The 26,239-nt window shown below is 34.9% G+C and overlaps 10 protein-coding genes across 15 annotated transcripts; 5 read left to right on the top strand and 5 right to left on the bottom strand.

Annotated features, from left to right (window-relative positions):
- Positions 1-150: 150 nt before the first annotated feature.
- On the bottom strand, positions 151-1,599 carry F36A2.11 (BAR domain-containing protein). Its single transcript, NM_059986.4, has 6 exons — positions 1,343-1,599; positions 1,152-1,238; positions 945-1,004; positions 724-899; positions 470-593; positions 151-311 (listed from the first exon to the last, which is right to left on the bottom strand). Exons 1-6 carry the CDS (start codon positions 1,496-1,498, stop codon positions 180-182), a joined length of 735 nt encoding a protein of 244 aa, NP_492387.2. The 5' UTR covers positions 1,499-1,599; the 3' UTR covers positions 151-179.
- An 825-nt stretch (positions 1,600-2,424) lies between these two features.
- F36A2.9 lies at positions 2,425-6,813 on the bottom strand. Of its 2 annotated transcripts, NM_182068.8 has the most exons (11): positions 6,538-6,811; positions 6,075-6,179; positions 5,819-6,030; positions 5,537-5,751; positions 4,780-4,925; positions 4,612-4,726; positions 4,360-4,566; positions 3,410-3,514; positions 3,233-3,343; positions 3,057-3,173; positions 2,428-2,903 (listed from the first exon to the last, which is right to left on the bottom strand). In NM_182068.8, the coding sequence occupies exons 1-11, from the start codon at positions 6,804-6,806 to the stop codon at positions 2,808-2,810; spliced, it is 1,698 nt and encodes a 565-aa protein (NP_871868.1). In that variant the 5' UTR covers positions 6,807-6,811; the 3' UTR covers positions 2,428-2,807. The 2 variants fall into 2 exon arrangements, with proteins under 2 accessions (NP_492385.2, NP_871868.1); NM_059984.6 differs by lacking the exon at positions 3,233-3,343 and having other exon boundaries at positions 2,425-2,903; positions 6,538-6,813.
- F36A2.10 (DNA-binding protein) lies at positions 3,684-4,288 on the top strand. The gene is made up of 2 exons (NM_059985.7): positions 3,684-4,118; positions 4,165-4,288. The coding sequence occupies exons 1-2, from the start codon at positions 3,709-3,711 to the stop codon at positions 4,208-4,210; spliced, it is 456 nt and encodes a 151-aa protein (NP_492386.1). The 5' UTR covers positions 3,684-3,708; the 3' UTR covers positions 4,211-4,288.
- Positions 6,814-7,593: 780 nt separating the features above from the next.
- On the top strand, positions 7,594-8,215 carry rps-15 (Small ribosomal subunit protein uS19). Its single transcript, NM_059983.8, has 3 exons — positions 7,594-7,708; positions 7,784-8,006; positions 8,062-8,215. The coding sequence occupies exons 1-3, from the start codon at positions 7,602-7,604 to the stop codon at positions 8,185-8,187; spliced, it is 456 nt and encodes a 151-aa protein (NP_492384.1). The 5' UTR covers positions 7,594-7,601; the 3' UTR covers positions 8,188-8,215.
- Positions 8,216-8,807: 592 nt separating this feature from the next.
- On the bottom strand, positions 8,808-10,026 carry F36A2.7 (Cytochrome c oxidase subunit 4). Its single transcript, NM_059982.5, has 4 exons — positions 9,930-10,026; positions 9,587-9,699; positions 9,113-9,243; positions 8,808-9,066 (listed from the first exon to the last, which is right to left on the bottom strand). The coding sequence occupies exons 1-4, from the start codon at positions 10,023-10,025 to the stop codon at positions 8,903-8,905; spliced, it is 504 nt and encodes a 167-aa protein (NP_492383.1). The 5' UTR covers position 10,026; the 3' UTR covers positions 8,808-8,902.
- A 462-nt stretch (positions 10,027-10,488) lies between these two features.
- On the bottom strand, positions 10,489-14,925 carry phip-1 (Sex-regulated protein janus-B). Its single transcript, NM_001383520.3, has 3 exons — positions 14,843-14,925; positions 10,817-10,906; positions 10,489-10,751 (listed from the first exon to the last, which is right to left on the bottom strand). The coding sequence occupies exons 1-3, from the start codon at positions 14,909-14,911 to the stop codon at positions 10,560-10,562; spliced, it is 351 nt and encodes a 116-aa protein (NP_001369999.1). The 5' UTR covers positions 14,912-14,925; the 3' UTR covers positions 10,489-10,559.
- Positions 12,140-14,822, top strand: twk-30 (Fibronectin type-III domain-containing protein). The gene is made up of 13 exons (NM_059980.7): positions 12,140-12,259; positions 12,549-12,647; positions 12,695-12,805; positions 12,850-12,979; positions 13,024-13,356; positions 13,409-13,468; positions 13,515-13,641; positions 13,688-13,821; positions 13,873-14,026; positions 14,072-14,405; positions 14,456-14,499; positions 14,543-14,631; positions 14,675-14,822. Exons 1-13 carry the CDS (start codon positions 12,155-12,157, stop codon positions 14,779-14,781), a joined length of 1,827 nt encoding a protein of 608 aa, NP_492381.3. The 5' UTR covers positions 12,140-12,154; the 3' UTR covers positions 14,782-14,822.
- Positions 14,926-15,705: 780 nt separating the features above from the next.
- Positions 15,706-18,988, top strand: cids-2 (CID domain-containing protein; the record flags this gene model as incomplete). Of its 5 annotated transcripts, none has more annotated exons than NM_001129000.5 (14): positions 15,706-15,856; positions 15,909-16,029; positions 16,080-16,212; positions 16,263-16,366; positions 16,406-16,497; positions 16,549-16,695; positions 16,747-16,990; positions 17,045-17,343; positions 17,403-17,547; positions 17,594-17,695; positions 17,742-17,957; positions 18,011-18,154; positions 18,202-18,331; positions 18,583-18,984. In NM_001129000.5, the coding sequence occupies exons 1-14, from the start codon at positions 15,812-15,814 to the stop codon at positions 18,653-18,655; spliced, it is 1,995 nt and encodes a 664-aa protein (NP_001122472.1). In that variant the 5' UTR covers positions 15,706-15,811. The 5 variants fall into 5 exon arrangements, 4 of the variants coding, with proteins under 4 accessions (NP_001122472.1, NP_492380.2, NP_001122471.1 ...); NM_059979.6 differs by having other exon boundaries at positions 15,739-15,856; positions 15,915-16,029; positions 16,418-16,497; positions 18,583-18,988; NM_001128999.4 differs by having other exon boundaries at positions 15,748-15,856; positions 15,915-16,029; positions 18,583-18,987.
- Positions 18,989-19,089: 101 nt separating this feature from the next.
- F36A2.2 (tRNA-dihydrouridine(16/17) synthase [NAD(P)(+)]) lies at positions 19,090-22,175 on the top strand. The gene is made up of 12 exons (NM_059978.2): positions 19,090-19,168; positions 19,783-19,955; positions 20,001-20,148; positions 20,199-20,473; positions 20,751-20,880; positions 20,925-21,017; positions 21,064-21,182; positions 21,235-21,393; positions 21,438-21,516; positions 21,564-21,664; positions 21,762-21,937; positions 21,987-22,175. Exons 1-12 carry the CDS (start codon positions 19,091-19,093, stop codon positions 22,037-22,039), a joined length of 1,584 nt encoding a protein of 527 aa, NP_492379.1. The 5' UTR covers position 19,090; the 3' UTR covers positions 22,040-22,175.
- Positions 22,139-25,002, bottom strand: F36A2.3 (Malate dehydrogenase). Its single transcript, NM_001383516.2, has 10 exons — positions 24,909-25,002; positions 24,516-24,610; positions 24,391-24,467; positions 24,233-24,339; positions 24,089-24,187; positions 23,593-23,745; positions 23,395-23,545; positions 23,241-23,347; positions 22,306-22,512; positions 22,139-22,260 (listed from the first exon to the last, which is right to left on the bottom strand). Exons 1-10 carry the CDS (start codon positions 24,969-24,971, stop codon positions 22,201-22,203), a joined length of 1,119 nt encoding a protein of 372 aa, NP_001370000.1. The 5' UTR covers positions 24,972-25,002; the 3' UTR covers positions 22,139-22,200.
- Positions 25,003-26,239: the final 1,237 nt, after the last annotated feature.

The raw sequence follows: 26,239 nt of genomic DNA, 5'->3' as shown, positions 1-26,239 counted from the left end.
TCATTGGAATCGAGACCGTAGCCATCGATCTACGGAACGGAGACATAATCGTCGTTAATATATTTTCTGTATTTTTAGTGTATGCTCATTCTGGAAGCCTGTATATTGAAACTTTGTGGTGTAATTTTTTGTTAAATATGCAAGAGACAATAAATCAAATACATTCATTAATCAAGTTATCAGAGGACACAACTAGCGGCGAAGAACTTGCTCATATCAGCATGAAATTGTTTGTGCTTCGAGAGAATCAAGTAGATGTCACGAACATATTCTTGTTTCACTTTTGGCAGAGCCTCTATGATCTTGATCAGCTGAAAAGTAATTATGTCGAAAATATTATGTTGTTTACTCTTCCTGTACCAGGATCTATATTCAGGAAAAGCGATATTTTTGTTTCATGAAAGCGGTCTAGCTTTCTCTTGCGTGGCCACGTAACAAAAATAGGGAAACTCTAGCGAAAACATCTAACCTCTTCCGTTTTCTGATCAAAGTCGTCGACAGTCAATTGATAACAAATTGCTTTCTTCTCAATCGCCGTCGTCGTTTTTGCATCACGAACGTCCGCCTTTGCCTGGTCCATTTTCTTTCGGGATCTGAAATAAATTTCTTGAGAACTGTGAACTGGGAATTCTAAGTAGCGCGACGAAGGCGTGTGGATGGGCGACCCTCACACCTTGCCTTGGATGAAGTCTGGTTGCAACTTTTTCTGAAAAAAAAACTCACTCGTCAAACTTCTTTCTCTGCTCAACAAAAGCTTCATAACTTTCGGTATGAAACTTTTTCATATGTCGAAGATCGTGGGCTTGCAACGCTTGATGACATTTTCTCGAAACGCCAGCTGCCTTCATCTTTGTCGAAAAGTTTTCAAAGATTGCTGTGTAGGCTTGTGGCACAAAACTCTGAAATATCAAATAAAACTTATTTCCTTGTCTGTGTGACAGTACCTTAAAGTCACCAAGTGCTGTAGCCAGACGAGTGAATGCTTCCTCTTCAGGTTTCGAGCCCTAAAACGCGAACCACATGATTACAATATCAATATGATACATCGCAAGCCAAGTTCATTTTCATTTTCAGTAGCTATATCTCATCTTCACATCCCTCCAAGGATCTACGTTAATCGCAACAAGTCCTTATTCCAAAAAACTTCTCACCTTCGAAGAATATGGAATGAAGACGTTTTCCAAGTATCCAGCACACTTTGTCACTGTCTCATCAAACTCTTGATAATGTTTGAGATCCTGAAATGTCAAAAGTTGACGTCTGGTACTGTGATGATTTTCGGTAAATTTAGTTTGTCACCAGATCCCTCTCTCATTTGTTTTCCCTAAAATCCCAAACGAACATTCATAAAATCCTGAGTCATCTCCGTCTCATCGGTGATTTTTTTGTTCACATTGAATACAAAGTTGAAGAATCTTTTTCCTTCTTTTGGATCCTGTTCACTTTTTGTTCCAGTTCCAGATGTTCCTCCATTCGAATTACCTCCCTCTGATGCCATTATCAATTTGTTTCCGTTTTTGAAGTGATATTGAACAAATCACTTTGCTCCCTTGCTTCGGACAATTCTCGAATTGATGAGAAAATTTGAAATAAATTTTTTTGGAAATTGGAACTTTACGATTGCAATCTTCCGATTTTTTTGTTGTTTTTTTTTCGACGTGGAAGTTTAGTTTTTTTTTCAAATTAGATAGAATAATTAAGAATATTTATTTTTTTAAGAAACGTGATTTTTTTTGTTCAAATACTCAAAATTATCCCGAGAAAATTCTCTATCCGGATATCCTTCAAAAATTCTCAGACTAAAGTTTTGGCAGAATAAACTTATACTTGAATAAACTTTTTACTACTCGGAAAAAAGCTTCAAAGTTCTTACAGAAGCTTCCATATTGATCACATTTTAATTTCTTGAATTTTTTTGGAAAAAAAACCAATTTTTCCTTACGGAATCCTCCTCCGAGACATGTTTCAAACTTTCCAGAGATTTACGGACAAATCCGAAAAATATTGTGATGTGAGTTATTGTGAGTTTTCTAGAAAATCTTCTAAACTTTCCTACAGCTACACTATCACAACCAATCCCAACTACCTATCCTAGGATAAAGTATAGAACTACAGTAACCCTACAGTAGCCTTCTAAAAAAAGTTCTAGATTTTGAAAATAGTTTTTCCTTATTTCGGAAATATAAATATTTCGGAACATTTGAGAATCACAAGACATGAGCCTACGGCTCTGGGCAATAAGGTTTATGGCTGATATCGTGCCGAGACACACTCGGAAAACATCATGCGCCTTTAAACTGAAAAAAAAATTTCTGAGAAATTACTATATCACATGCACACTCAGAATTATTTGTTTTCTCTATCGCATATGTATAGAATACTTTTCCAAATCATATTCTTTGCTTGCATTGCATACTAAAGTATTTTAAATACAATCATTTATCACAAAGGAGAACAATGAAAAACACGGAATATAAGTGAAATGTAGGTTTTGAAGGCACAATTTTAGGGAACTCGTTAAAGTAATAAATGATATAAATGCAAAAAAACTAATCGTAAAGTACGTAGGGAACTCTGTTGACTGGAGGTTGAAAGTGACTTAGATTTTCGGAATTGATTGGCATAAATTATTTACAAATGCCATAAAACTGAGGTTGTAAAGCAAAACTGGGTTGGAATGAATTCAAGGATGTAAATGATAAATTTACAGGATAATTGGATAAAAATTACAGAGAGTGAGTGATGACAAGATGAAAATACAGCAATTACTAACTAAATATAAATCGAATGAATTCTCAATTTGAGATTTATACATCCGGGTTTCCTTCGTTGATTGTTCCTAAAAATGATTTGTGACGTCCGACAGGAATTGGTGCAAGCTGGATACCAGTTGGAGTTGTCGCCTGAAACGTAGCGATGTTTTTTAAAAGTTTTCAAACTGAATATTGCGCTTTGGAAACCGCATTTTTCGGAAACTTATTGAAAGAAAAAAACGAAATTATTTCATGAGAGCTTTGAGATATTACCATATTTAGTAATTGTTTATTTAAATTTACCTGTTCAGATTGTGCTCGAGTATTTTGTCTTGTAAGCAGCGCCTTTTGCTCTTCTTTCTGCGCTTCTTCCAGTTTTTTCTGTGGTTCCTCCACAATCTCGAACCGTCCATGATTACCCTAAAAGTATTATGTATTAACATCTATTTAAAAGTGGAATTCTAGTATAGATTGCATACCGCTTTGGATTTTTGATAAAAGAAAGTTCCGAGCAGGCAGGCAGCACAAAAGGCTGCACCTATAACCACCATTGCCACGTTGTACAAGAACCGAACCGAGCGTCGACGAGGCTACAATATCAATACATGCAGAATATACAAAATTAAAAGTAAAAGCATTCACAACATCAAACAAACCTTTGTAAAAGTCCCATTTATATCAATTAATTCTTCTTTTGCTTGTTGAAGGCTCATAGTGGAACATCTCTTGTGATTCTCATACGTTCGGAAATACGGACAACCCTTAAAAAAACAATTTTCAAAAAAAAAATTGAACCAAAAATTTGAAAAACATTTATTTATGTTTCATTTCTAATTTCTCGTGACATGGTTTAATTATTCTTTTCGCCCGGTCAAATGAATGTCTATACAAGGTCGACCAAAACCACAAAACAATCATTAGTTCGACATATTCGCATACTTGAAGAAATCCATCAATGGCAAGAAAGACTACCGTGGCAAAAGTCGGATCTAAAGGTCCAGGATCTACAAAGAAGACGATTCAAGCTGTCCGACCAACGGTCCGCACCCAAGGAGCGGTTACTCGCTCTCAGGCTGCTCTTCGTGGACATATGGGGATCACTGACTCTTCGACTTCGACCAGTTCATCTCGAATTCCGAAGGAGAAGTTGAAAAAGAAGGCATCATCTCGTAGCCGTTCAAGATCCCGTTCGAAATCTACTCGCCGCTCACGTTCAAAGTCTACTCGCTCACGTTCCAGATCGAGATCTCGAAGCCGCAGTAGCACTCGTGGAAAGAAGCGTGCTCCAAAGAAGGCAGTTACCACGAAAGCCGCTCGATCTATCTCTCCCGTCAAAGTGAAAAAGACAGAAGCCATCAAATCGCGGTTTGTTTTTTTCAGTTTTATTCTAATATTCATAGTCAATTTTCAGTGGAAGCAGCAAAACCGCCCGTCGTGTGTCTGCGGCTCACAAGTAAATAATCGTCGCTTCTTGATGGCAAGGTAGAAAAGAGATCTTTCCGGGATATAACTATGAATAAAAATATTGTGATTTGAAACGTTTTTTTTAATATGCTGTTGTTAGTGTTAATTTGAATATTTCGCATTAATAATGCATTCAACTTACAACAGAAGGACAAAAATAGTTATCCTGGGAAAGTGTAGCCGAGGAAAGATTATATAAATCTCCGCCAATCAGCCTATTCCATAACCACTTCGTCGCGTAATTATGACCTCTTCGATTCAATAATGGCTTATCTCGAATGAACAATCCACTTGGATATCTTGAGGTTATAGTTACCATTGGATAACTGATCATTCCGAATGTTGGTCTCTACAAAATGAATTAATTTTAAATTATTTACAAATCATAACTCACGGCTGTAACTCCATTCTCCACAAATTTTTGAACATCTCGCCAAACTTTGGACCATTTTCGAGACACATCATACATGAACCCTTCGGTTTGGTCTCGAGAACATGCACAACGGGCTCTAAATTTCAATTCAAATTAAATTCTCTGAATTCCCAGTTTTCAATAACTTACTTCAAAAGATTTGATTTCTGCTCGTGGAAGGATGATACATGAACAGGTCCCAAAAGAACAACCAAAGCCTTTGGAATTTCTATTTGCAGATGTTCAATAGCTTTTCTAATGTTATCATACGAAGGTCCTTCACATCGAGAGCAAAGCTGAAACAAATCGGGTCAAATTTTCATTCATTATACACCAAGACATTACTTGATTACTGCTTTTTTTAGAAGAATTCAGAAGGAAGAAGTTAATTTTTTTAAAAAGTTTTTGGAAAAAATTTTAAAACCCAAAAATTAAATTTCAGTTTATGTGTTTAGTTGTTTTTTGCGGCTGCTTCCTGTTTAAGCAGATTCTGTCGTTTTATTCTAGGTTTTCTGTTAAAAAATGTTTAATAAGTAAATATTCAAAGCACATATTTTCATTTAAAAATTGTTTTTTTTTTATTTTGGTGAAAACTGGCTTGAACAAATTTTAACGAAAAAATCGGCTAAGTGCTTTTATTGAAAATACAAGAAAAATAAACAAGGAAGCAGCCGCAAAAGTAAAAAGGACTACCATACAATTTTTGCGCGCCGAGAACCGTCTGAATAAATCCGTGCGCCTTTAAGAAGGTATGTGTGAATGGTGAGAGATTACGATACATATCCCTTTTCTTAAAATAAATTTATCTTGGTTTATTTTTTAAAATTTTTGTTACGAAAAAATTGTTTTCTTGATTTTAGCAGAAATTTTTCCGTTGAACGGTCTTTTTACACATTTATTTACTCACTTCTTCTGTCCCAATAGTAATAATTATCATAATCCATTCATTATGATAATCTAGCTCTGATAATTTTTTCAGTCTGCGTGTTAATCGTCTTGCTTGATCTGGAAGATCTTCGGTCGTTGCTCCGGTAACCGCCACGTTAAGCTGATGATTCGGAAGATCGGCTCCCATTCCGTGAGATACGCCGACTAATTTTGGACTGAACTCCCTCAGAATATCTGAAAATTGTTTATTTATTGTTGATTATAAATTTTTTACAGGAAATTCTTTTTAAAAAAAGCTCACTTGGAATGGTGATCAATCCATCTATAGTAGAATCTCCACCAATCGGGAAACTGGCACCTCGAAACTCGATATCCGCATTTGGCCATAATCCAATTCCAGTTGCGAGAGCATCTCCCATTGCAGCAATGATTGTTATATCTTCAGGAGATATGTTTCCAACATTCGTTCCAGTCAAAAGTTCAGTTTTGATACGAGGACAGGAGAATGTCTTTCTGAAAAAAGCTTCATTTTTATCAATATATTAGTAAAAATAAACCTGTCATTGAATGCAGAGTTGATTACACCAGCCACTGGTTGATGTTTTTCAGGTTTGATGGCGGTCAGAGATTTGAGATGTTGATGATCCACACTGTCTCTTTCTCTGAAATAATAATTGTTTTTGTCATTTTTCATAGAGTTCCAGGAAGACCATCACTCGACCTCATTCAAAAAGCGTTTAATTGGAAGAAACTAATATGGAAAAGAAGATTAAAAAATTAAGTAACTCAACAAAAATAAATAGGATAGTTTGAAATTGGGAGAAGCAGACCATGCGGTTTTAGCATTCTAATTTCAAAAATTGAAAACCCTTCTTCATCTTCGTGTGATGACGTAGCAGTGTCGAAAAATTTGTCATAATCGGCTGATTTTCCCCACATTTTTATAAGTCTGAACTGTCCAAATTTTGTAAATCGCAAGAAGCCGGTGAGAAAAAATGATTTTAAATTAAATGGTCACACCTTTCTTCACTTATATCACTTGAATCATCATCTTCTGAAACTTCTGTACTGTCATTTCCACGCCTTTTTTGTTCTTCTGGAGTTATTTTATCGTCATCACTGCTTCTTCGGCTCGCATAATCGGTCAAATTTTGCGAATTATCCTCATAATCCACCATAAACTTTCCCTCGTCATGGAACTCCCCGCGTAGAATTTTCTGGTCTACATTGGGAACCACAGATCCATGTGCAAAATAAAATAGAAGTAGTAGAAGTAGGTTTAATCGCATTCTGAAAAAATTAAAGTGAAGACAAAATAGTGCTTGCGATAAGGCTAAAGAAGAAGATATTTAAAAGGTAGAATCGTCAAAAGGAGAGAATATAGATCTCCAAACTCTATTATGCTTTATTTGCAGTTCGAAATTGAAAACAATGCTTAAAAAACAAAATTAAATCGACAAGAATTTCAAATAACTAATTATTGTCGAATAAATTCTGGTCGAAACTTCATTTTATGAAAATAATTTGTATTCAGCAGTTGAATACATTTTTTATTTTGAGAATAACATTATTTAAATTAAATTACGAAGCTCCAAAACTTTTTTTTTCACCAATTTCCGTTTATCAGGCCCGAAAAATTGATAAAAATATAAGAATTGCAACCGCGCTCCACCGAATTCTGGCGAACAGCCAACCTGCGCTGAGTAGCGACTCAACAATGATGAACGATACGGAGCTTCGGTTGTCAGTAGAATTTTTACAAAATTTTCCGTTTTTCGCGATTTTTTTCACGGTTTTTCTGGTTTTTTGGTGTTAATACCTGTTTTTAATATAGAAATACTAATTTTTCTTTTCCTACTGTAGAGAAATATGTGAAACTAATGGAAAAATTATCGTAAAAATGTATAAAATGGAAGTTGCATTAATTCAGATTTTATTTAATTAAATTTTACGATATGTAAGTCAGTGCTCTTTTTGATAATTCATGACGAGTTTTCTTCACTTCTCTTCCATATGTTTATTTACTTTCTTTTCAATATCCATATATTGCAACAAAAAAAGTAATCGATTTTTCAGGGTTAAACATGGCTACTCAAGATGATGCCCATCTCGCTGAGCTGAAGAAGAAGAGAACTTTCCGCAAGTTCATGTACAGAGGAGTTGACTTGGACCAACTTTTGGACATGTCCCGGTAATTTTTTAAAACAATATTTTGCCGGCAATGTCTGGTTTTTGGTCATCTCCAAGAACAATTATTTATTTCCAGTGAACAATTCACCAAGCTTCTCCCCTGCCGCATGCGCAGACGTCTCGATCGCGGACTCAAGAGAAAGCACTTGGCTCTCATCGCTAAGGTCCAAAAGGCCAAGAAGGCTGCTGGTGTTCTCGAGAAGCCAGCCACCGTTAAGACCCATCTCCGAGACATGATCATCCTTCCAGAGCTCGTTGGTGGAGTCATCGGAATCTACAACGGAAAGGTTTTCAACCAGGTGAGTCGATTACAATAAATGCGAAAACATTATGATTATTATTATTTTGTTACAGACCGAAATCAAGCCAGAGATGATCGGATTCTATCTCGGAGAGTTCGCTATCTCCTACAAGCCTGTCAAGCACGGAAGACCAGGTATTGGAGCTACCCACTCTTCCCGATTCATCCCACTCAAGTAAAGTTATTTGTTGAACAATAAACTTGTTTCTAAAGTTGATCAAATTATGTTGCTGTCTTTTATACACGGTTGAATAACATCAATTCGAAGAAACGTGATGATTTTATATTAGAATGTGTCGAAATGTCCGCGCGAGTTGAAAGGGTCAGTTGAATATTGGATGCGAATGCCTTTACGGAAGCCCGCACTATCACAAAAATAACCACCCAAATTTTTTGAATTTCTTTTGTATTCCTAATAAAAGTAAACGAATATCGAGAACTTGCTGGCCCTGGATGTCATCGACCAATCTGAATACCGTGATTACCATTCTTCTACACAGCAATACGCTGCTTTTAATGAACAGAATAGTCCGAACACAGAATTGCAATAAAAGGCCATAATTTTAGAAAACGGCTTCTCATTTTTTCTCATCAACATTAAGTGAAAAAATGGATAGATTTTGTTCTTATTTCTCCGAAAGGTATCAAAAATGTTCGACTTGGTGGCAATAAGTTTCCTCGTCACATACTTCGCTGTCTCCCACTTGATTTCGTGTTTGTTATAATTGGTCCATTTTCTGGATCCTGTCTGTCAGATTAAAGTTTCTGATAACAGATTTCGTCTAAACGGTAATCCAATGTTCACGAAGTGTTTATTCAGTCGTGGGAAGTCGATCAAAAAGATACTACAACGCAAAAATTTAGAAGGGAGAATCACTAGAAACATGAGCTGATTTATCTGGTTCCTCTCTCCTTGGCGGCGGCGACCATCTCGTCTTGAAGAGTTTCCAAGATCTCGAGTCTTTGGTGGGTGACTCCAGTTGGGTCAAAGACCAAAGTTGGTTTCTTCCAGTAATTGTTGCGAATTCTTTCCCAGTCCCATGGAGCAACTGTGTGGCCTGAAAGTTTAAAAAATAAAAATTGAACACTACAATGGAAACTCACTTCTGTCAAGCCAGATTTCGGCCTTCTCGAAAGAATACCATACAGTGTATCCGAAAAGGACGCACCAAATGGCGAGGAGTCCGAAGAGTGGGTAGATCTCGTAGGCGTGTCCGAGCTTGCGGAACATGAATCTGAAATATTAGGAATGTAAGTTCGGCTCTTAAATCAAATCTTTATTTGGTAATAAAAATTGAAACATAAATAAATTTCGTTGTTGAAACATTTAAGAAGTATTGAGGTTGTGTAAATTACTTTTTTCAAGAAGGTATAATTTTTCGGAACATTCTTCGAAATGGAATTTTTTAAGATTACAAAATTATTTTTGAAAATAGAAATGAAAGTTCCTTCAGAAAAGAAGGTTGGAAAATAGCAGCCAAACTTATTCAGCACTTCTAAATTACATAACATTTATCTTTCTGTTTTTTTTTAATCTTTTAAACATGGAGTTACTATTTTGAATTTCACAAAATTTACCTGGCAGCAGTATCTCCTGGCTTGGCTGGGTTTGAGTAACGAGTATCACGGGAAACGTCGCGCTGGTATTTGAAGAATCCTTGCTGGTCGTTAATTTTGATTGTTTGTTCGTGCTGGAATTATTTTCATAAAAACTTGAAACTAAAAAATATCAGCTCTTTTTCGCTGAAGTCTAGCGTTTTATCGAGGATTTACTTGAATACATGTTTTCTTCTGGTTAAAAATTATATCTTTGTGAGTTGACAGCTAACAGAAGATGAAAACTACTATTTACATTTTGGGAGACGTTTTCGATCAAAATCGTAGTTATTCTCTCCAATTTATGTGTTTAAAAATAACTTGCCTTGAGGGTCAGTCCAGAAGAGGCATTTCTGACAAGAACAATGCGAGCAATGGTGTTTTTGGTGACCAGGCGAGGGGTCAAGAGTGAGAGAGACATTCTGAAAAAGGAAGATGCCAAAAAATACCGGGAAACATGAGAAAATGTTAACGAGCGAAAGTGAGATGTGAAAAATCTATATCTTTAAAAAGTGATTTTAGACGTGAAGACTGAAATTTGAATAGAATTATTAACAGGAGTTAAAGAAGAAATATCAGAAATAATGATAAAAACATTGAAAATAGAATTATTTCGGCAAAAATCAATAAAATCAACTAGAAATTCTTTTTTCAATGGACTGCTCGCCTTCATCGCTACAAACACTCCCATACACCTCACGACGCAAAAGACGCTCCACAATGTACAATCGTCTGCGTCTCCACGTTTGTAACAGTCTTGACTTTCATTCATGGCGGCTTTTCAAAAAGCAATAAGATACATTGACCAGGTTACAAAATATAACTTTTTATCAGAACTTTTCGTAACTTTCTCCGACATAGAAATATACAAACTGAAAAAGCTTCGTTTATGTAATAATTTATTCGACCAATTTTAATACAAATTAATTACAAAACTATGCTCAAACATGGAGATTCAATATCCGTCATTAGAGAAATGAATGTTATAATCTGGGTATTTCTGCTTTAAAATGTCAACAGCAATTTGATGATCAGCTCGTCCATAGCCATACGAATATCCATACACAAGAATATCTTTTCCAATTTCATCGTGCTTGATTCGACCACCGCCCACACATTTCAGCTTTAAGTCAGATGGTGCAGAACTCTGAAAAAATGTACAATTTATTTCAAAATGAGCGATAGAATTTGTAATAGTTTTGAAAATACTACCTTCGTCTCCTGAAGAATATCGTCATGAAAGCTGCATCTATAATATCCGCGGACTACAAATTTCTGCTGCTTTGTTGAATTGTCGGTTACCTGAAATTATTTAAGATTTCCATAAATTAATCCCAATCACAATAGGATAAGTATCAAAAATTGATCTTGAAAAATGTTCCACTGGGAATTAAACATGGATTCCACGGATTTTCCCTCTTCTTTTTTAGAAACTAGCGGCCTCAAAGAGGAATAAAAGTGTGCATGTTCCATATCTCAAGGGACCGATTCTGTGTGATGGGCTCCTTCTTGCTCTTCGGAGTATCGCAGATATCTCGGCTCATTCTTCGCCCCGCTTATTCACGGCCTCCCAACAACTACACTTTCTAACATTTTGACATACTTGTAAAACTCATGTTTCGTTTTTGGAAGAAGAAGTAATTAATATTTAAACAAAGTTGAACCTTGTTTGAAATGATATATGCTCTAAAATTATGGCAATATTTTTAGTGTTAGATTAAATTGCAAAATGTAAAAGTTGGTGGAGCGAAAATGAGGATTTTGTTTGAAAATGTCAAAAACCGTGTAAAATTCAGAAATGCCACACAGAAAAAGCGAATATAAATCCCACTCACTCAATCGGATTGGTTCAAAAGTGTGTGGAGTAAATCACTGATTGGTTACAGTCCTGATTTTGGAGGGAATTCAAACAGTGAGATTATCGAAAATTTGAAAAACAACATGTTAAAAGTTGGTTTTTCAAATTTCTACATTTTTTCAATTTTTCATTTGTGGTATTACTAAATTTCAGATGATTTTTGAGATTTTTAAAGCAGCAAAAAGCGTTGCTAATTCGCTGAAATAAGGTGGTACAATCAAAATTTTCAACTTAAAACCTCAGAATAAAAGTTTCACTTTCAAGTTTTTTTGTTGATAATAACGCCAGAAACAAATAAAACTCCGGAATGCAATAAAACATCAATTTTTGAACATATCAAAATCCCTTAGAAGTATTCTTTCTTCAATTTGTGTACATACCTCAATTCTACCCAATTCGTATTTCCAGGTCCCATCTCATATTTCATTCCTTCCACTTTGTCCTCTACTTTTTTTCTTTCAAAAACTTATTGATTTCTAGTTTCCACTTTTCGTGTAGTTGGCAAATGATTCGGAGGTCCGACGTCTTTTTTTTCCACCCCGCCAAAATTTTCCGGCCCCAGAAATGATTGATTACCATATTTTGTGTTTGCAAACAAGTAATCCTATTGTCAGAATTATTGCATATACTCTGGAAAATCGTGCAGCAGTTTTCCTTCCGAAATGAGCATTTTTCAGGTGGAAAACGAAAAAATGGCCAGATTTCTATCATTACATGTACTTTTAATTGGATCTGTAGTACTTTATATTATACTTGGAGCTATTGTATTTCAAATGTTGGAAGGAGAACATCTAGATGTAAGTATTCAAATTTATATAAGAAAACTCATTTTTTTGGCAGAATTTTTCTGATTTCAATCCAAAAAAACATTTTGGACCAAAAATGGTTGATAAGTTTTTTGAAACAATTTTTCGTAGGTGGAGTAAAGGAGCAAATTTCAAAAAAAGTGTGTGGTTTTTTCTATAAATTATAGCAAATGGATCGCAATGACGAAATATAATTGTAAAAAAATGTAAAAAATAAATGATTTATTTTCACACTACTCCACCAAATACTTTCAAAAACTTGAAAGTTTCAAAATTGAAGGCGCTAAAAAAAGATCACATGGCAAAAATAGAACAAAATGCAAAAGACTACGTGGATAAGTTATGGAGTGTTGCAAAACGAGACCGAGATAAATACAAGGTTAGATGGATTTTTCAAAGAGACATTAAATATTTCAAAATGTTCAGAATGTGGAAGATTTGATAAAATCAGTAAAAGAAGATACTGTAGATGATTTCAATGATTACGTGGATACTGTATTCTATGCACATCGAGCTGTAAGGCACGGATATGATGAGGTGAGCATCTAGGAATTATTCTAAAATTGGAACATTTAATACAGGATTCACCCACTTGGGATTTTGCAAATTCGGTATTCTTCACCACAACAATGCTTACTTCGATTGGTTACGGGTATGTGGCACCAAGCACATTTGGAGGTCGACTTTTTGGAGTTATTTATTGCTTAATCGGTAGTTTTAACTATATAAAATTTTCTATGCAAATAAAATTTTAGGAATTCCGCTAACACTTGTTACTGTGGCGAACGTTGCAAAGTTTCTTTCCGAAACAATATTCTTTCTTCACTACGAACTATGGAACAAATGCCTTGAATGGAAAAGAAAACGAAAAGGAGAGGTTGAAGCAGATCCTCTTCAACCAATGTTTGGTGATGATGAAAATGAAGAAGAGATACTTGATCGTGTTCGACTGGTTCGATTCCCACCATTAACTGTATTTTTCTTTGTATTTGTATACGGATGCATTGCTGCATGGGTGGTACGGTATTGGGAGACATGGACATATGTAGAAAGTTTATATTTTATATTTATCAGTATTCTTACTGTAGGTAAGTCTATAAATATATCTATTGTAAAACTTGATACTAATTCTTATTTTAGGATTCGGTGATATAAGGCCTTCACCTGGTAATATCTGGGTCACTTTGGCATTTGTAGTAGGTACGTTGTAAAATTATAGAGAATTCAATCATTTGAAATATTACAGTGGGAGTTATTCTCACTACAATGTGTATGGACGTTGTCGGTAGAATGTATTTGAAAGAGATTCACTATTTGGGTCGAAAACTCAAGAGTAGTAATCCATTCTACTTGCTCCGAGAGGCAAAAGCCAGGTGAGAATAAGTTAAAATCTAAGTGGAAATTCAAATAAATTCTCAGAAGACGACGAGCAGCAATGGCATCATTACTTGCTCAGTTGGCAAAAGGAATGATATTTGCTCATAAAGATTATAACGAGTTGGCCAGGAAGAAATCGAAGAGAAAGAAGGAAAAGAGAAGAGGAAGTCATGTTTGTAAGTTAAAATTACTCAGCGAGTTATTATTAAAAATTCCAAATATTTCAGTGCCAAATGAGAAGTTCATGTTCGCCCGTCTGCCACCAGATCCACCAAGTGATTGCCAAGTTGTCAGTACGTCAGCATATTCAGTAAGACTTGCATGGGCTCCACCATTTTCTCCTGATCCAGACTTGACTTACAACATTCGTTATAGATTGAAGTAAGTATGAAATTTATTAACTCTACTTATGACTCATTTCCCCAGACACAACGAAGATGCAAAAGTACGCGAGCTTCGTGGAATTAAAGGGAATACAGTTGAAATTATGAGCGTTGATTCATGTTCCCTTTATGAATTCCGAATAACTGCTCATAATAAATTCGGTGAAAGTAAAGCTGTGTACTTGGTACAGTATACGGAACCTCAGTTGAGTCCTCAACATATTTTGGCAACACGATTAAATGCGAATACTATTGAGCTGACATGGGAGCCACCATACAAAAAATCACATGAAGTTAAGAATTACGTGGTTTACTTTACGGAAAATCCGAATGCGTCGTTATCAGAATGGGAGAAAATTCCAGTAAATGGAAGACGGGTAATCAAATTAATTTTTAGATGAGTTAAAATACAATTAAACTTTTGAAGGTGGTCTTCCCTGATCTTCGATTCGACTGGTTCTACATGTTTAGGTACTAAAATACTTTGAAATTGCATATTTGAATCTCATTTCAGCGCTACGGCAGTTTTCAAAGATGGACAGAGATCTCCATTATCTCGTGCACTATTTATCAAAACTGACAAGATAGAATTTCACAAGCATTGTAAGTATTGATTAGTTTTAATCGAAAATCTATAATTTTGCAGGCGTTGGCCATTCAAAAACAATCGATGTTATGGATTCAATTTGTGAGAAAGAAGATAATGAAACAACTGCTCTACTCAAACGTGATTATGTTTCTTTTGCCGTTTAATTTTCGTTCTTTTTTTTAGTTTCTAATTTTAAATAAATATTTTTTACTAAAAAAAACTAACTTGAATCAGGATGTACTTGAAAACTCCTTTCGGGTCGATATCCACATCGGCGATGTCAGCGAGCGGCATTGTGGCTAGACACCCTGAAATATTGATTTTTTAAATTAGTAAACATGTATTGAATAACGTACGCGAGACGCTTAGAAGTTTTTTGGCAAGAATTTTGAAAACTGAAAATAAAGGAAGTAGAATAGAAAGGAAGCATGGTTGAATGCGTTCAGAAGTAAATTTTTATAATTTCATTGCGTAGATTTATGAAAACCCAATGCTCTCACACTGTGATAAATACTTTGCGGTGAAATTTCACAGAAAAATTAATCTTGAAAATGATGGTTGCACAGAAACATTAGGATTCATCTTGATTTTGAGAAGCCGAAACATTTTAGATAAATAATATTATTTCAACGATTTTTCAAATATTATCCCATACAAATTTTTTAAATATAAACAGCTTTGTAATGAAGTTCATTTACATAATAAAATAGAAACAATAAATTTGTTGAGACCCGAAGAACTCGGGGGATGTCCAATTGGGGGGATTACCAACTCGGGGGGATTGGCCCCGCCCACAGAACCGTGGCTTGCAATACGCCCATTTCTGCAACTGCCGCACGGTTTCGAAACTGTATTTTTCTCAATAGAGCGAGAATTAACAAGAAAAATACAGTTTCAAAACCGTGCGGCAGTTGCAGAAATGGGCGTATTGCAAGCCACGGTTCTGTGGGAGGGGCCAATCCCCCGAGTTGGTAATCCCCCCAATTGGACATCCCCCGAGTTCTTCGGGTCTCAATTTGTTTTCGTTTTTCTCTCTTGGGCCGTTTCGCGCCAACAACTCTGCGTTGGCGCGTTTTGTGTGCTGACGTACTTCTCGACGCGGAGAAAGAATCGGTTTTCAGGTCTCTCTTGCGTAGCGTTCACACAGAAAAACCCCGTATGTGACATATTGATTCGTCTCATTTCATTCAAAAAATGGTTGTGCTCACGTCGGACGTTGTCTACAGCCGTTTACAGGATGTGAGTTTGCGTTAAAATGATACAGAAAATGTTTTATTCTATGTTTCAAAAGTTTCAGGTGAAAAATCCGACACAAGAAGCGATAGAGACAATGTCGATGTGGATTATGCATTATAAAGACAATGCTTCAATAGATTTGATAGTTGATGGATGGCTAAATTGCTTCAAAACTGGTAAAATATTTAGTAATCGATCATTTTTATAAATCATTTTTATTTTTCAGCCGGAACAGATAATAAACGAATTGCATTATTCTATGTTATGAATGATGTGGTCCAGAAAGCAAAAATGAAGCACGCTGATACACTTATTCCAGCTTTTCAACCAGCAGTTCTCACCGCAGTTGGCATCGGAAGGTATTTTTCTTTAAAAAACAGTTAAAATTCAAATTTTGGTTTCTTTTTAGAAAACAAGATAAAGTAAAAGCAGTTATGAAGAGATGTATTCAAATCTTCAAATCAAGAAACGTTTTCTCACCTGCGAGTACAACTGCAATGGAGAATTTGCTCGGTGAGTTGTTTAATTGAACTATTTTCACACATTCCATAGCATCCGATGCAGATGAAGGATACGAAGCTGAGGATCAAGCACTTGAAGTCGATTCAGATGATTTGGTGAAGAAAATAACAAATTTCATTTCGGTAAGATATTATAAAATTGAATCGAAAAATTAATTTAAAATTCAAATACAGGCTCGAAATGTGGTTGCCGACATGATGAAGTGTGTGAATGAAGGGAATTTTGATTACAAAGAGATGTGCAAGCATGGAATGAGAGATCGAGAAGAAGGTGGGCATATCCTGCACGAAGTTCATGAAGCAATTGATACCATGGTTCAAGTAAGAAAAAAAACTTCACATTATTACATTTCAAAATTTATATATTTTCAGGTTCGCCATTCCATGGAAGATCAGAAGAAGAAAATGATGGCTTTATCAGAAACTTTGGAACTTGCCAAACGTGTTTTCCTTCATCAAAAGCGAGAAGTTCTTGTTGTGGAAGAAGCTTATGTCAATTTTCGCGATGGAATCAAAGCTGTGCACACCGAATTGCTCGATATGGAAGCGAAAAAAGTTTATCCAGGACTATTATCTCCTAGAAATGAGGACGATCGCCAAACATATGGCAGAAGTAGTAAGACAATAATAATAATTAAAGGATGCTATTTCAATTTTAAATTTTTTTCAGACAATCGCTCATTATCACAACAATGGGGAGACAATCGTAATCAGATAGACATGGAAATGGATGAAGATGAACGCCCACAAGCTCCAATGATGAAGCCATCATTACAAGCTCTTGTTGGTATTGCATCTCAACCATCACTACAATCAAGAATCATGCAGCTGGGGCTCAAAAAAATCGCCAATGGAGATGAGGAAATGTTCCAACCAACAACGACAACCACAGCTGATACTCCATTGCCGTCAACGTTTCAACCACCACCATCTAAACCTGCTGTCATCAATGCGAGTAAATTTTCAATGGTAAGTGTTTTTTTTTTTGAAAAACCTTTCTTCACATACGAAGAGCTTCACAATTTCAGCCACCCCCAGCCATTACATCTGCACCTCTATCCGATCCTCGGATTCGGTCAGATGGCGAAGGTCCATCCCAATATGCAATCGCACTAAAACAACATGGTCTTCCACCTCCAACAGGGCAACAACCTGTTCAGAATAGAATGAATGGTAGGAATCGTTTTTTAAAAATTACTCTAAAAATTTTCAGTTTTAGCACCACCTCCAGCACAACCATCTCCGTATCAGGCGATTCCTCAAAAACCAGTTGAACAAACCGTGTATCAGGGACAGTTTGGTGGAGCACGAGATCCAAGATGTAGGTTCAGTTAAGATATTATGTTTTTTACATTTATTTTTTTCAGTAGCCAATTCTGTTACTCCACAATCTGTAGCAGTAGCACAGCAACCACCTATCACAGGATACCAAGCTCAGTACGAGCAAATACGGGATCCAAGAATATTGCAACAAGCTGCACCTCAGCAAGGATATCAAGCAACATTTGAAGTTCAAAAGCCACAACTTGTGTCACCACAAATACAAAATAATGGATATCAAGCTAGATTCGAGCAATCACAGCGTTAGTTGCATTTCTAAATTGTAATTCTTCCTGAAAATTCAAAAATCTTACAGTCTCGCCGTCAATTCCTCAACATCAACCAGTGGGTCAATACCATCAACAGAAAAATACATACTGTCAGCCACCTCCACAACATCATCAATATCAACAGCAATCTCAACAATCACACGGATATTCTTCAGATTATCATTCTGGAGGTATATTTATTTTTTTCCAATTTTTAAAATTATTTGAATTATTGTAGACCGCAGAGACGATCGTGGAAGAGATAATTATCAAAACAGTCGGTATGATGATCGTAGAGGATCAAGTGCTCCGTACAATAATCAACGGGGTGACAGATGGCGAGGTAGTGGCTCTCATCATAACGATAGGTGAGTTAGAAAATTAAATAAATACTATGTTTAGCATTTCAAAACTGGTACGAAAAATTCAAATGTGCTATACAACTACAAATTGTAATACTAATAAATTCCAAAAAAAATTTTCAAAAACATTCTTGATAGTTTCGAAATTTATATTCTTAAAAATAATTGCAATCAATAAATAATTTAAATTTCAAAAGCTGAGTGAAAATTCATTATTTCTTAAAAACCTTAAAAATTTTATATATTTCAATTTTCAGAAATCGTAATAGTGGACGAGACAGCTGGAGAGGCGGAAATCATCGTTCTGGTGGTGGTTATCATAGATACTAGATTACAAGTTCCAATTAGTTCCAAATTTGCCAAATATACGCATTTACCAAAAACCTAATCTCATTGTTTATCTCCTTACTCTCCGAGTTTTGTTTCCTGTTGACTTTTTTTCAAATTCGAATTTCCTTCACAAGATTCTCATTCACTGATTTTCTCTGATTTCAAAGTTTTGCATCTCTTCTTTACCCTTGAAATTTTCTATGTAATCACCTGGGTTATATCTACCTCTGTCTTATTTTCCCACAATATTTTGTGCCTCCTTCTCCTTTTTTCATTGTACCTGACTGTATTACATAAGGTTTACACTTATAATAAATTGGAAACATTTTTTGTATTTGTTATATTGCGTCCACTTTCTCAGTTGAATTATGGTATTTTACCAAAGAGTATTTGAAATAAGATCACAGAAAAATTAAAATTAGGATTTCAATCAGAATGGACGGAGAGACAGCACCTGAAGGATACGTAGTTGAAAAATGTGGAGAGAGTGAGGCAAATGAAGAGGAGCAGACGGTGAGAATTGAAAATGTTATTTTCTTAAATTAAAAATCGGTTTATTTAAATTTAAAAAAACCAAAGATGTTTTTTTAATTTAAAGAACTTGCTTGTAGTTAAAAATCAACTCTGTATAGTTCCGATAATACAAAAATCATTTACTATGTATAAAGCGCTTATTCCGTTTGTCCATAGTTTGTAGTCTATGTAGTCTTTGTAGTCTGCGAAGTTTTAGCTTCTGGAGGAATAGTGAGTTGGGGTTAGTGTAGGGATATAGTCGGGGTACTGTAGTGGTACAATGGTGGTACGATAGGAGTACTGTACGATTACGGTAGTTTCAGAAAAATTGGTTTTCAGCCCCAGAAGTCGGGGTCCGCGCCGGAGGTGCGGTCCACGGCTGGTAAAAAATAGACAAATTCAAATATCGTACTTTCAAAAGATTTTGACATGCAGAAATATAAAAAGAAAACCATAAAATTTGCTGAAACAAAATAATTTCATTGCAAAATAAACAAGGAAACAGCCGCAAAAATTCAAAAAAAAAAACAACCTTCATAAACTTTTTTTCCGAGACCCATCGGAATAAATCCATGCGCATTCGAAAAAGCACGTCCTATTTGAACGATTTTCAGACAATTCCTGAAAATGTGGACCCTCTTCAAATCTTCCGAATGCCAAAACGAATGACACTTCCCGAAAAGCAGAAAAACTCCGATGAAACCATTGAAAAGAATCTTCGATTTTGGAAAGAAACACTCGAAAATCAACGGATCACAAAAGTTCTAGCGCCGATGGTTGATCAAAGGTGTGATTCAACATAAAAACATTAAATAGATAATTTAATTTTTAGTGAATTAGCATTTCGAATGTTCACAAGGAAATACGGAGCCCAATTGACATTTACTCCAATGATTCATGCACATTTATTTGTCAATGATGGAACTTATCGAAGAAATTCACTAGCATTGGTTAAAGCAGATAGACCATTGGTTGTGCAGGTTGAAAATTTAAAATAAAATTTGATTAAAAAAAAAAAAATTTTTTTCAGTTCTGTGCTAATAAAGTTGATACATTTCTCGCCGCTTGTCGTCTCGTCGAAGATGTTTGTGATGGTGTAGATCTTAACCTGGGATGTCCACAAATGGTTGCAAAACGAGGAAGATATGGATCCTGGCTTCAAGACGAAGTTGATTTGATTTGTGAGATGGTATCAGCTGTTAGGGATTACTGTAGACTACCGATTTCCTGTAAGATACGAGTTAGAGATGATAGACAACAGACAGTAGAATATGCAAAGAGATTGGTTGATGCAGGTGCAACAATGTGAGTTGTTATCATGTATTTCAAAAAAGCAATGCTACTGTAGGTACTAGCTGGGCTGAATTGGAATTTTTTCAGAAAGCTAAAAGAGGGTGTGAAAAATTTAAACTCACAATTAGGATGCAAGTTCTATAAATGCTAAATAAATTCAAAGTATGGTTTACAAAAAATAACAAAATACAATAAGCGTTTAAAGTACAAAAGTTTTTAACTTTTGATCCCCAAAAACCAAAAACAAACTTTTTTCAAACAAAATTCTTTCAAAAAAACTCAAATTCAGGTTAACTGTTCACGGTAGAACTCGAGATATGAAAGGAGCTGAAACAGGTTTAGCTGATTGGAGTCGTATTCGAGATGTTGTTGAAGCTGTTGGATCAAGAGTTCCAGTTATGGCTAATGGAAATATTCAGGTTTATATACAGTTTACTTAAACATTTCAATTCTGAAATTTCAGTTCCCCGGTGACGTTGAACGATGTATGCAGGCTACTGGAGCCGTTGCAATTATGTCTGCAGAAGGACTTCTTTACAATCCTCTAATCTTTGATGTAGGAATTCAGTTTTAAAGTTTTTTTCAACTTTCGTGATCTTTAGGATGCAAATGCTCATGTAGACACGTGGAAAATCGCTGCAGAATATCTAGAATATGCCAAAAAGTTTAATGCAGGAACTAGTGCTATTCGGGCTCATGTTTTTAGAATCTGCCATCACAGGTAACCAGAAATAATAATTTTTCTTTAAATTAAAGCTTTAAACGTTTTCCAGTCTCTTAGAATATGAAGATCTCCGGATGCGAGTATCCTTAGAACATCGTATCGAAGATTTTGAAAATATTGTTGAAGAACTTGCAAAGAGAGCAAAATCAGACGCAGAAGCAGGGAAAAATCGAGAAGTTGAAGCAAGAACACTTTTTGAAAATATTCGGTTAGTTTCACTTTTTGCAAAAACTGGATTAATGAATATTTTAGAAACGGAATACTAATGAATGCAATAGAAGTTTCAAAGCAACCCCATTGGATTTCAAAACCATACTTCAGATTGAAAGAGGTACTTTATAGACAAATAATTATGTCAGATTAAACACAATTTTACAGGTTGCAAAAGAATCGATTGTCGGAGAAGGAGAAAAGACTTTCCGAGAGAAACAGAAGGAAAAGCTTGCACAGACTGCAAAGGAAATGGGCGTATCTATGAAGTAAGACCACATTTCAAAAAGGAACTATAGTTTTTTTTAGCTTGCAACTTATTATATAACTTTTTACCAAGTTCTTAGAAACATTAATACATTTTAGACAAGCTCGTAAACGAGAACGTCGGCAACTATCAGGAGCCCGGATCCTTGAAGCAAAGAAGATCAAGTTCCCTCCATGTGCCCGTTGTGGACAACCTGCTGGACAAGGATGTGCTAATAGCAAATGCAAAAAATGTTGTAGATATCAGAGTAAACACGAATTATTGGATTGTAAACGTAGGTTTTATGAAGGCCCTGAAGTTTCAATATAATTTCCAATTTGCAGCTCATCGCTATCTCTTCGCTAGTCAACCTCCTGCTGTCAGCGCTGAAAACTGAATTCTTGTGTGATCTTTGTCCAAAGTTGACTGGGATTTTTGAATTGTTAATTTCTGTTGAATTTGTTTTTTTTCTGTTGGAAACTTTTTGAAAATATATGAATTTTAAAGAATCAATTAATGAACAATTAAAGAACGATAGGACACAATTATTTAGATGAATTATTGAGGCTTTTCGTCAACGAGTCTCATTATGACGCCAAGGCGATCCGCAAGATTTTTCTGAAAAGAGATACAATTATGAAATCTATCGATAAAAATGTTTACCAAATGATCAAGTTGTTTCTTTTTATAAACAATTCCTCCCAAATCATCACACATATTCATGTGAGCTCTCTCTGGATCTCCAGGTACTTGTGGTGGTCTTGATGGGTTTATTGGGTTAAGGTTGCGAGTTTCATCACAGAATTCTTGAAGACGATTGGAAAATCCTGGAGCAAAGCACTCTGGGTCGATGGCAACAAAACATTGTCCCTGAATTGTAAAATAGGTTGAAAAGGAAATGAATCTAGATATTTGTGCTCGGTTATTTCCATTTGGAGAGTGATTTTGTAACATGCGGGAAGATAATCAAGTGGTGCAATTTTTTCGGACAACATTTTTTAAAACCAGTTTTATGGAAGTTTCCTAATTTTTATGAATCAGTTTCAAACGATTTGAATTAAAAAAATAAATTTTCGAAATCTCAGCTGCATCGATTTAATCTTGAATTCAATGAAATTTTGTATTATACTCAATTTAAGAAATGCAACTTTCAATTCAATCCTGCAGCGCTGGGTCTCAATACGATCAAAATAATTTTAGAGTATGGAGATGTGCCTTTAAAGGGTACGGAAGTGTCTCAATCTTTATTTTTAGCTAAGTAATACTTTAGGTGTTACCTGTTTTGGGATCGTTGAAATTTTTTTTTGAAAAATACATTTGCCACATATGTAGATAAAAACATATTATTTTTCGAGGTTTTTTTTTAATGTAAATATTCCAGTTCCGCCGAAGAACCAGTTTACAGAGACAATACACTCAATCTTACGCGAAAATTTGAATTTTTCCAAAACAAAAAAAGAAACTTCATGCATTCATGCAAAAGAATGTAAACGACCAATTGACATACATACCAGTTCAATGGCACTCACCAAATCCGCGCCCGGTTTCATCGAATTTGCCTCTTTGAGCAGCGGATTTTGAGGGTTAGTATAACTCACCAAGTCCGCTGTTTTACTAGTTGTCTGCCATTGACGAATGTTTTTTCCGAATGCTGAACCACCCATAATACCACAAAGAACTTCAACCATCATACAAAGTCCAGTTCCTATAAGAATTTTTTTGTGTGTTCACATGATTCCCTTTTTTGTATACCTTTATATCCTCCAGTGATCTCAGATCCTCCCAATGGTTGAAGACCACCTCCATCAAGAACTTCCTTTGGATTATGTGTCTCATCTCCATTTTTATCAGCACCCCAGCTTCCAGGAATATACGTTTCTCCTTTACGATCAACAACTTCAATCTGGAAATTTGAATGATTTTTAATCTGAAATTCAAAACGGAACTTACTTTTCCGTAAGCTACAGTAGTCGAAGCCATATCCAAAAAGAACGAATCTCCTTCCATTCCAGGTGCAGCCATACAAATCGGATTTGATCCAAGAGACTTCTCACGTGATCCAGTCGGAAATACACATGGAGATGTATTGGTAAAAGCCATTCCCTGAAATTGCATTAATTTAAGCAGGAAACCTAAATAAGTTTTGAACGTATAAAAGAGACCATATATTAAAATGATAAGGTGATTTCTCATTGTGACTTTAGACGACCAAACATATGTCGGGTTATTACATGCATAAAAGTTCAATTAAAGGAGCAATAATACGGTCTGTCACAACAGAAAAAGTTAGATCTGAGGCTGCAGAAAATTTTCGAAATCTCTAAAGTTTAGAGTCTAAATTTTTCTAACTTCTCTTCGAGACGAGATACCGAAATTTATAAAATGTGTAACAGCGTTTCAAATTTTTCACGTCTTCACTAAAGCAAATAAAGAATTATTCGCATACCACTAAACCATTCCGACAAGCAAAGTCAGCATACCATCCAGCAATACCAAAATGATTTGAATTACGGCATACTACCCATCCGATTCCAAACTCTTTGGCCTAAACATTTGGGATATTGTATACTTGTTTTACAAAATTTTAAACCTTTTCAACAGCCAATTGCATACAAAAGTTGCCAACAACTGGACCAAGAAGATTATTTCCATCAACCCATGCAGTACTTCCCTTTGATTTCAGAACTTGTGGTGTTCCTAAATATTTGTTTTAGAATTAAAATTCTTCAAAAATGATTTTTTAACAACCTGTGACAGCAGTGGATTTCATCATTAAGTCATGAACATAGATGTGAAGTCGATTGATTCCATGAGAATAGTGACCTCTTAAAGTAGTAAACAATAATATTTATCTAAAGAAAAGAGTGAAATACCTGTAATCAGAGCATAATAAAGTCTCAGCCAGTTGTTGAGCATGATCTCCGGTACATCCCGCTTTGGCAAGACACTCGAGAACAAAACTGTCGAGCTGAAAACATCCCGCTCTTGAAATCTATGTTTGAACAGCAATGTATTTAGATTTAAGATTATGGTTTTTTCCAATTTAATATCATTACTATTTATATGAAGCGCTATCATCTCAAACCTAATTCATCGATATCGAGGAGTACAGTAAGATTACTGTAGTGGTGTGGCAATATAATGATAACGGTAACAAAATAGTTATTAAAAAATTATTCAGTCTGTCAAATTTTTTTAAGACTGCTTAGCACTGTTCATACAAAAGTTTAAATTTCTTTTGAATAGAGTTGTTTACAGTAACCCACCTTTTCCTTGCTGATCACAATTTCATCTGTTTCATTGAATTCTCTTTTGTCTTTAATAGTCATCGTTTATCCAAAGTTGAATGTTACTTTTCCACTGTAAAATACTTTTTATAATATTATTAGTAAACTATCCAGTTAAAGATCTACGAAATATGTTTCTATCGCTTATTGCCAAATTTCATCAATAAGTCTTTCAGTATTTCTATTTAGAAACTTAATTGACCGAATATCATAGTAGAATTTTTGGATCTATTTTTGGCATTTATTGAAGTCTCTAGAATTGCTGGAAATTTCTCATAAAAGTTCACATTTTCTAATTTTGACATATTACCAAAACTTGTATCGAAAATTTTTAGAAAATATAAATAGAGGAAATGTTGAACTTAATTTTAGATTCAAAATGTTGTCTTAAAATTAAAATATCCAAAGAAAAGAAAATTTTATCAATCAAATAAAATGAAAATAATTATGAGGTGATGAAATAAGATCAGACTGGCCATATTTTCAAAGGACATAAAATACATTGTGTCGTTAAGAATAAGATGATGATAATAATGATGAAATTAATGAAAGAAAAATGATAGATCTTTGAATCCGTTTTCATTTGCAAATCAATTTTGATTGATTTCGTGTTTAATTGAAGCCTTTTTAAGTTCAAAAAATCGACTGTAATTTATTTATAGACACAATTCAAGTATTCCAAAAAGTAGCTATAAATAAATAGTTTTTTATCCGAAAATCAATTAAAATTTCGCAGAAACAAGTGGGCGGAATCACAGTACTCTTTTAAAGGGGTAGACCTTTTTGAAATAAAATATTTTTGTAATTCGTCGTGTCGAGACCGGGTACCGTAGTAATTTAAAAGTATTATTTCAAATTTAAAATCTTCGCATAATTAAGCATCTAAAGAACAGTTGAAGCGAATTTTATATGAATTCTTTGAAAATCAAACAACGAAATGAATTCATTCAAATAAAATTCAAAAGGAGCGAACAGAAAAAGATAATAAAAAAAATGATGAGACAAAGAACAAATCGACTAACCCATATAGCACAAGTAATCGAGTACGTCATCACAGAAGACATAGAAGAAATAAAAAAGAATGAAAGATAAGATATCAGTGATATGAAATGATTGAAACAAAGAATATATGCTATAGGAACAACTAATCTAATCGAATCGGCAAGTGCAAACTGAAAATCTTGAAATAAAATGATTTTTACAGATTCATAAATTGGCAACACTTCTAGATCTTTTTTTTTTGAAACAAAACAGATTAATTTCTAAACAATATCTCCAGTTAAAAAATTGCAATATCTACAATAACTATA

Source organism: Caenorhabditis elegans, chromosome I (assembly GCF_000002985.6).
Source record: "Caenorhabditis elegans chromosome I".
Taxonomy (NCBI): domain Eukaryota; kingdom Metazoa; phylum Nematoda; class Chromadorea; order Rhabditida; family Rhabditidae; genus Caenorhabditis; species Caenorhabditis elegans.
This window is presented reverse-complemented; position numbering and strand designations above follow the sequence as displayed.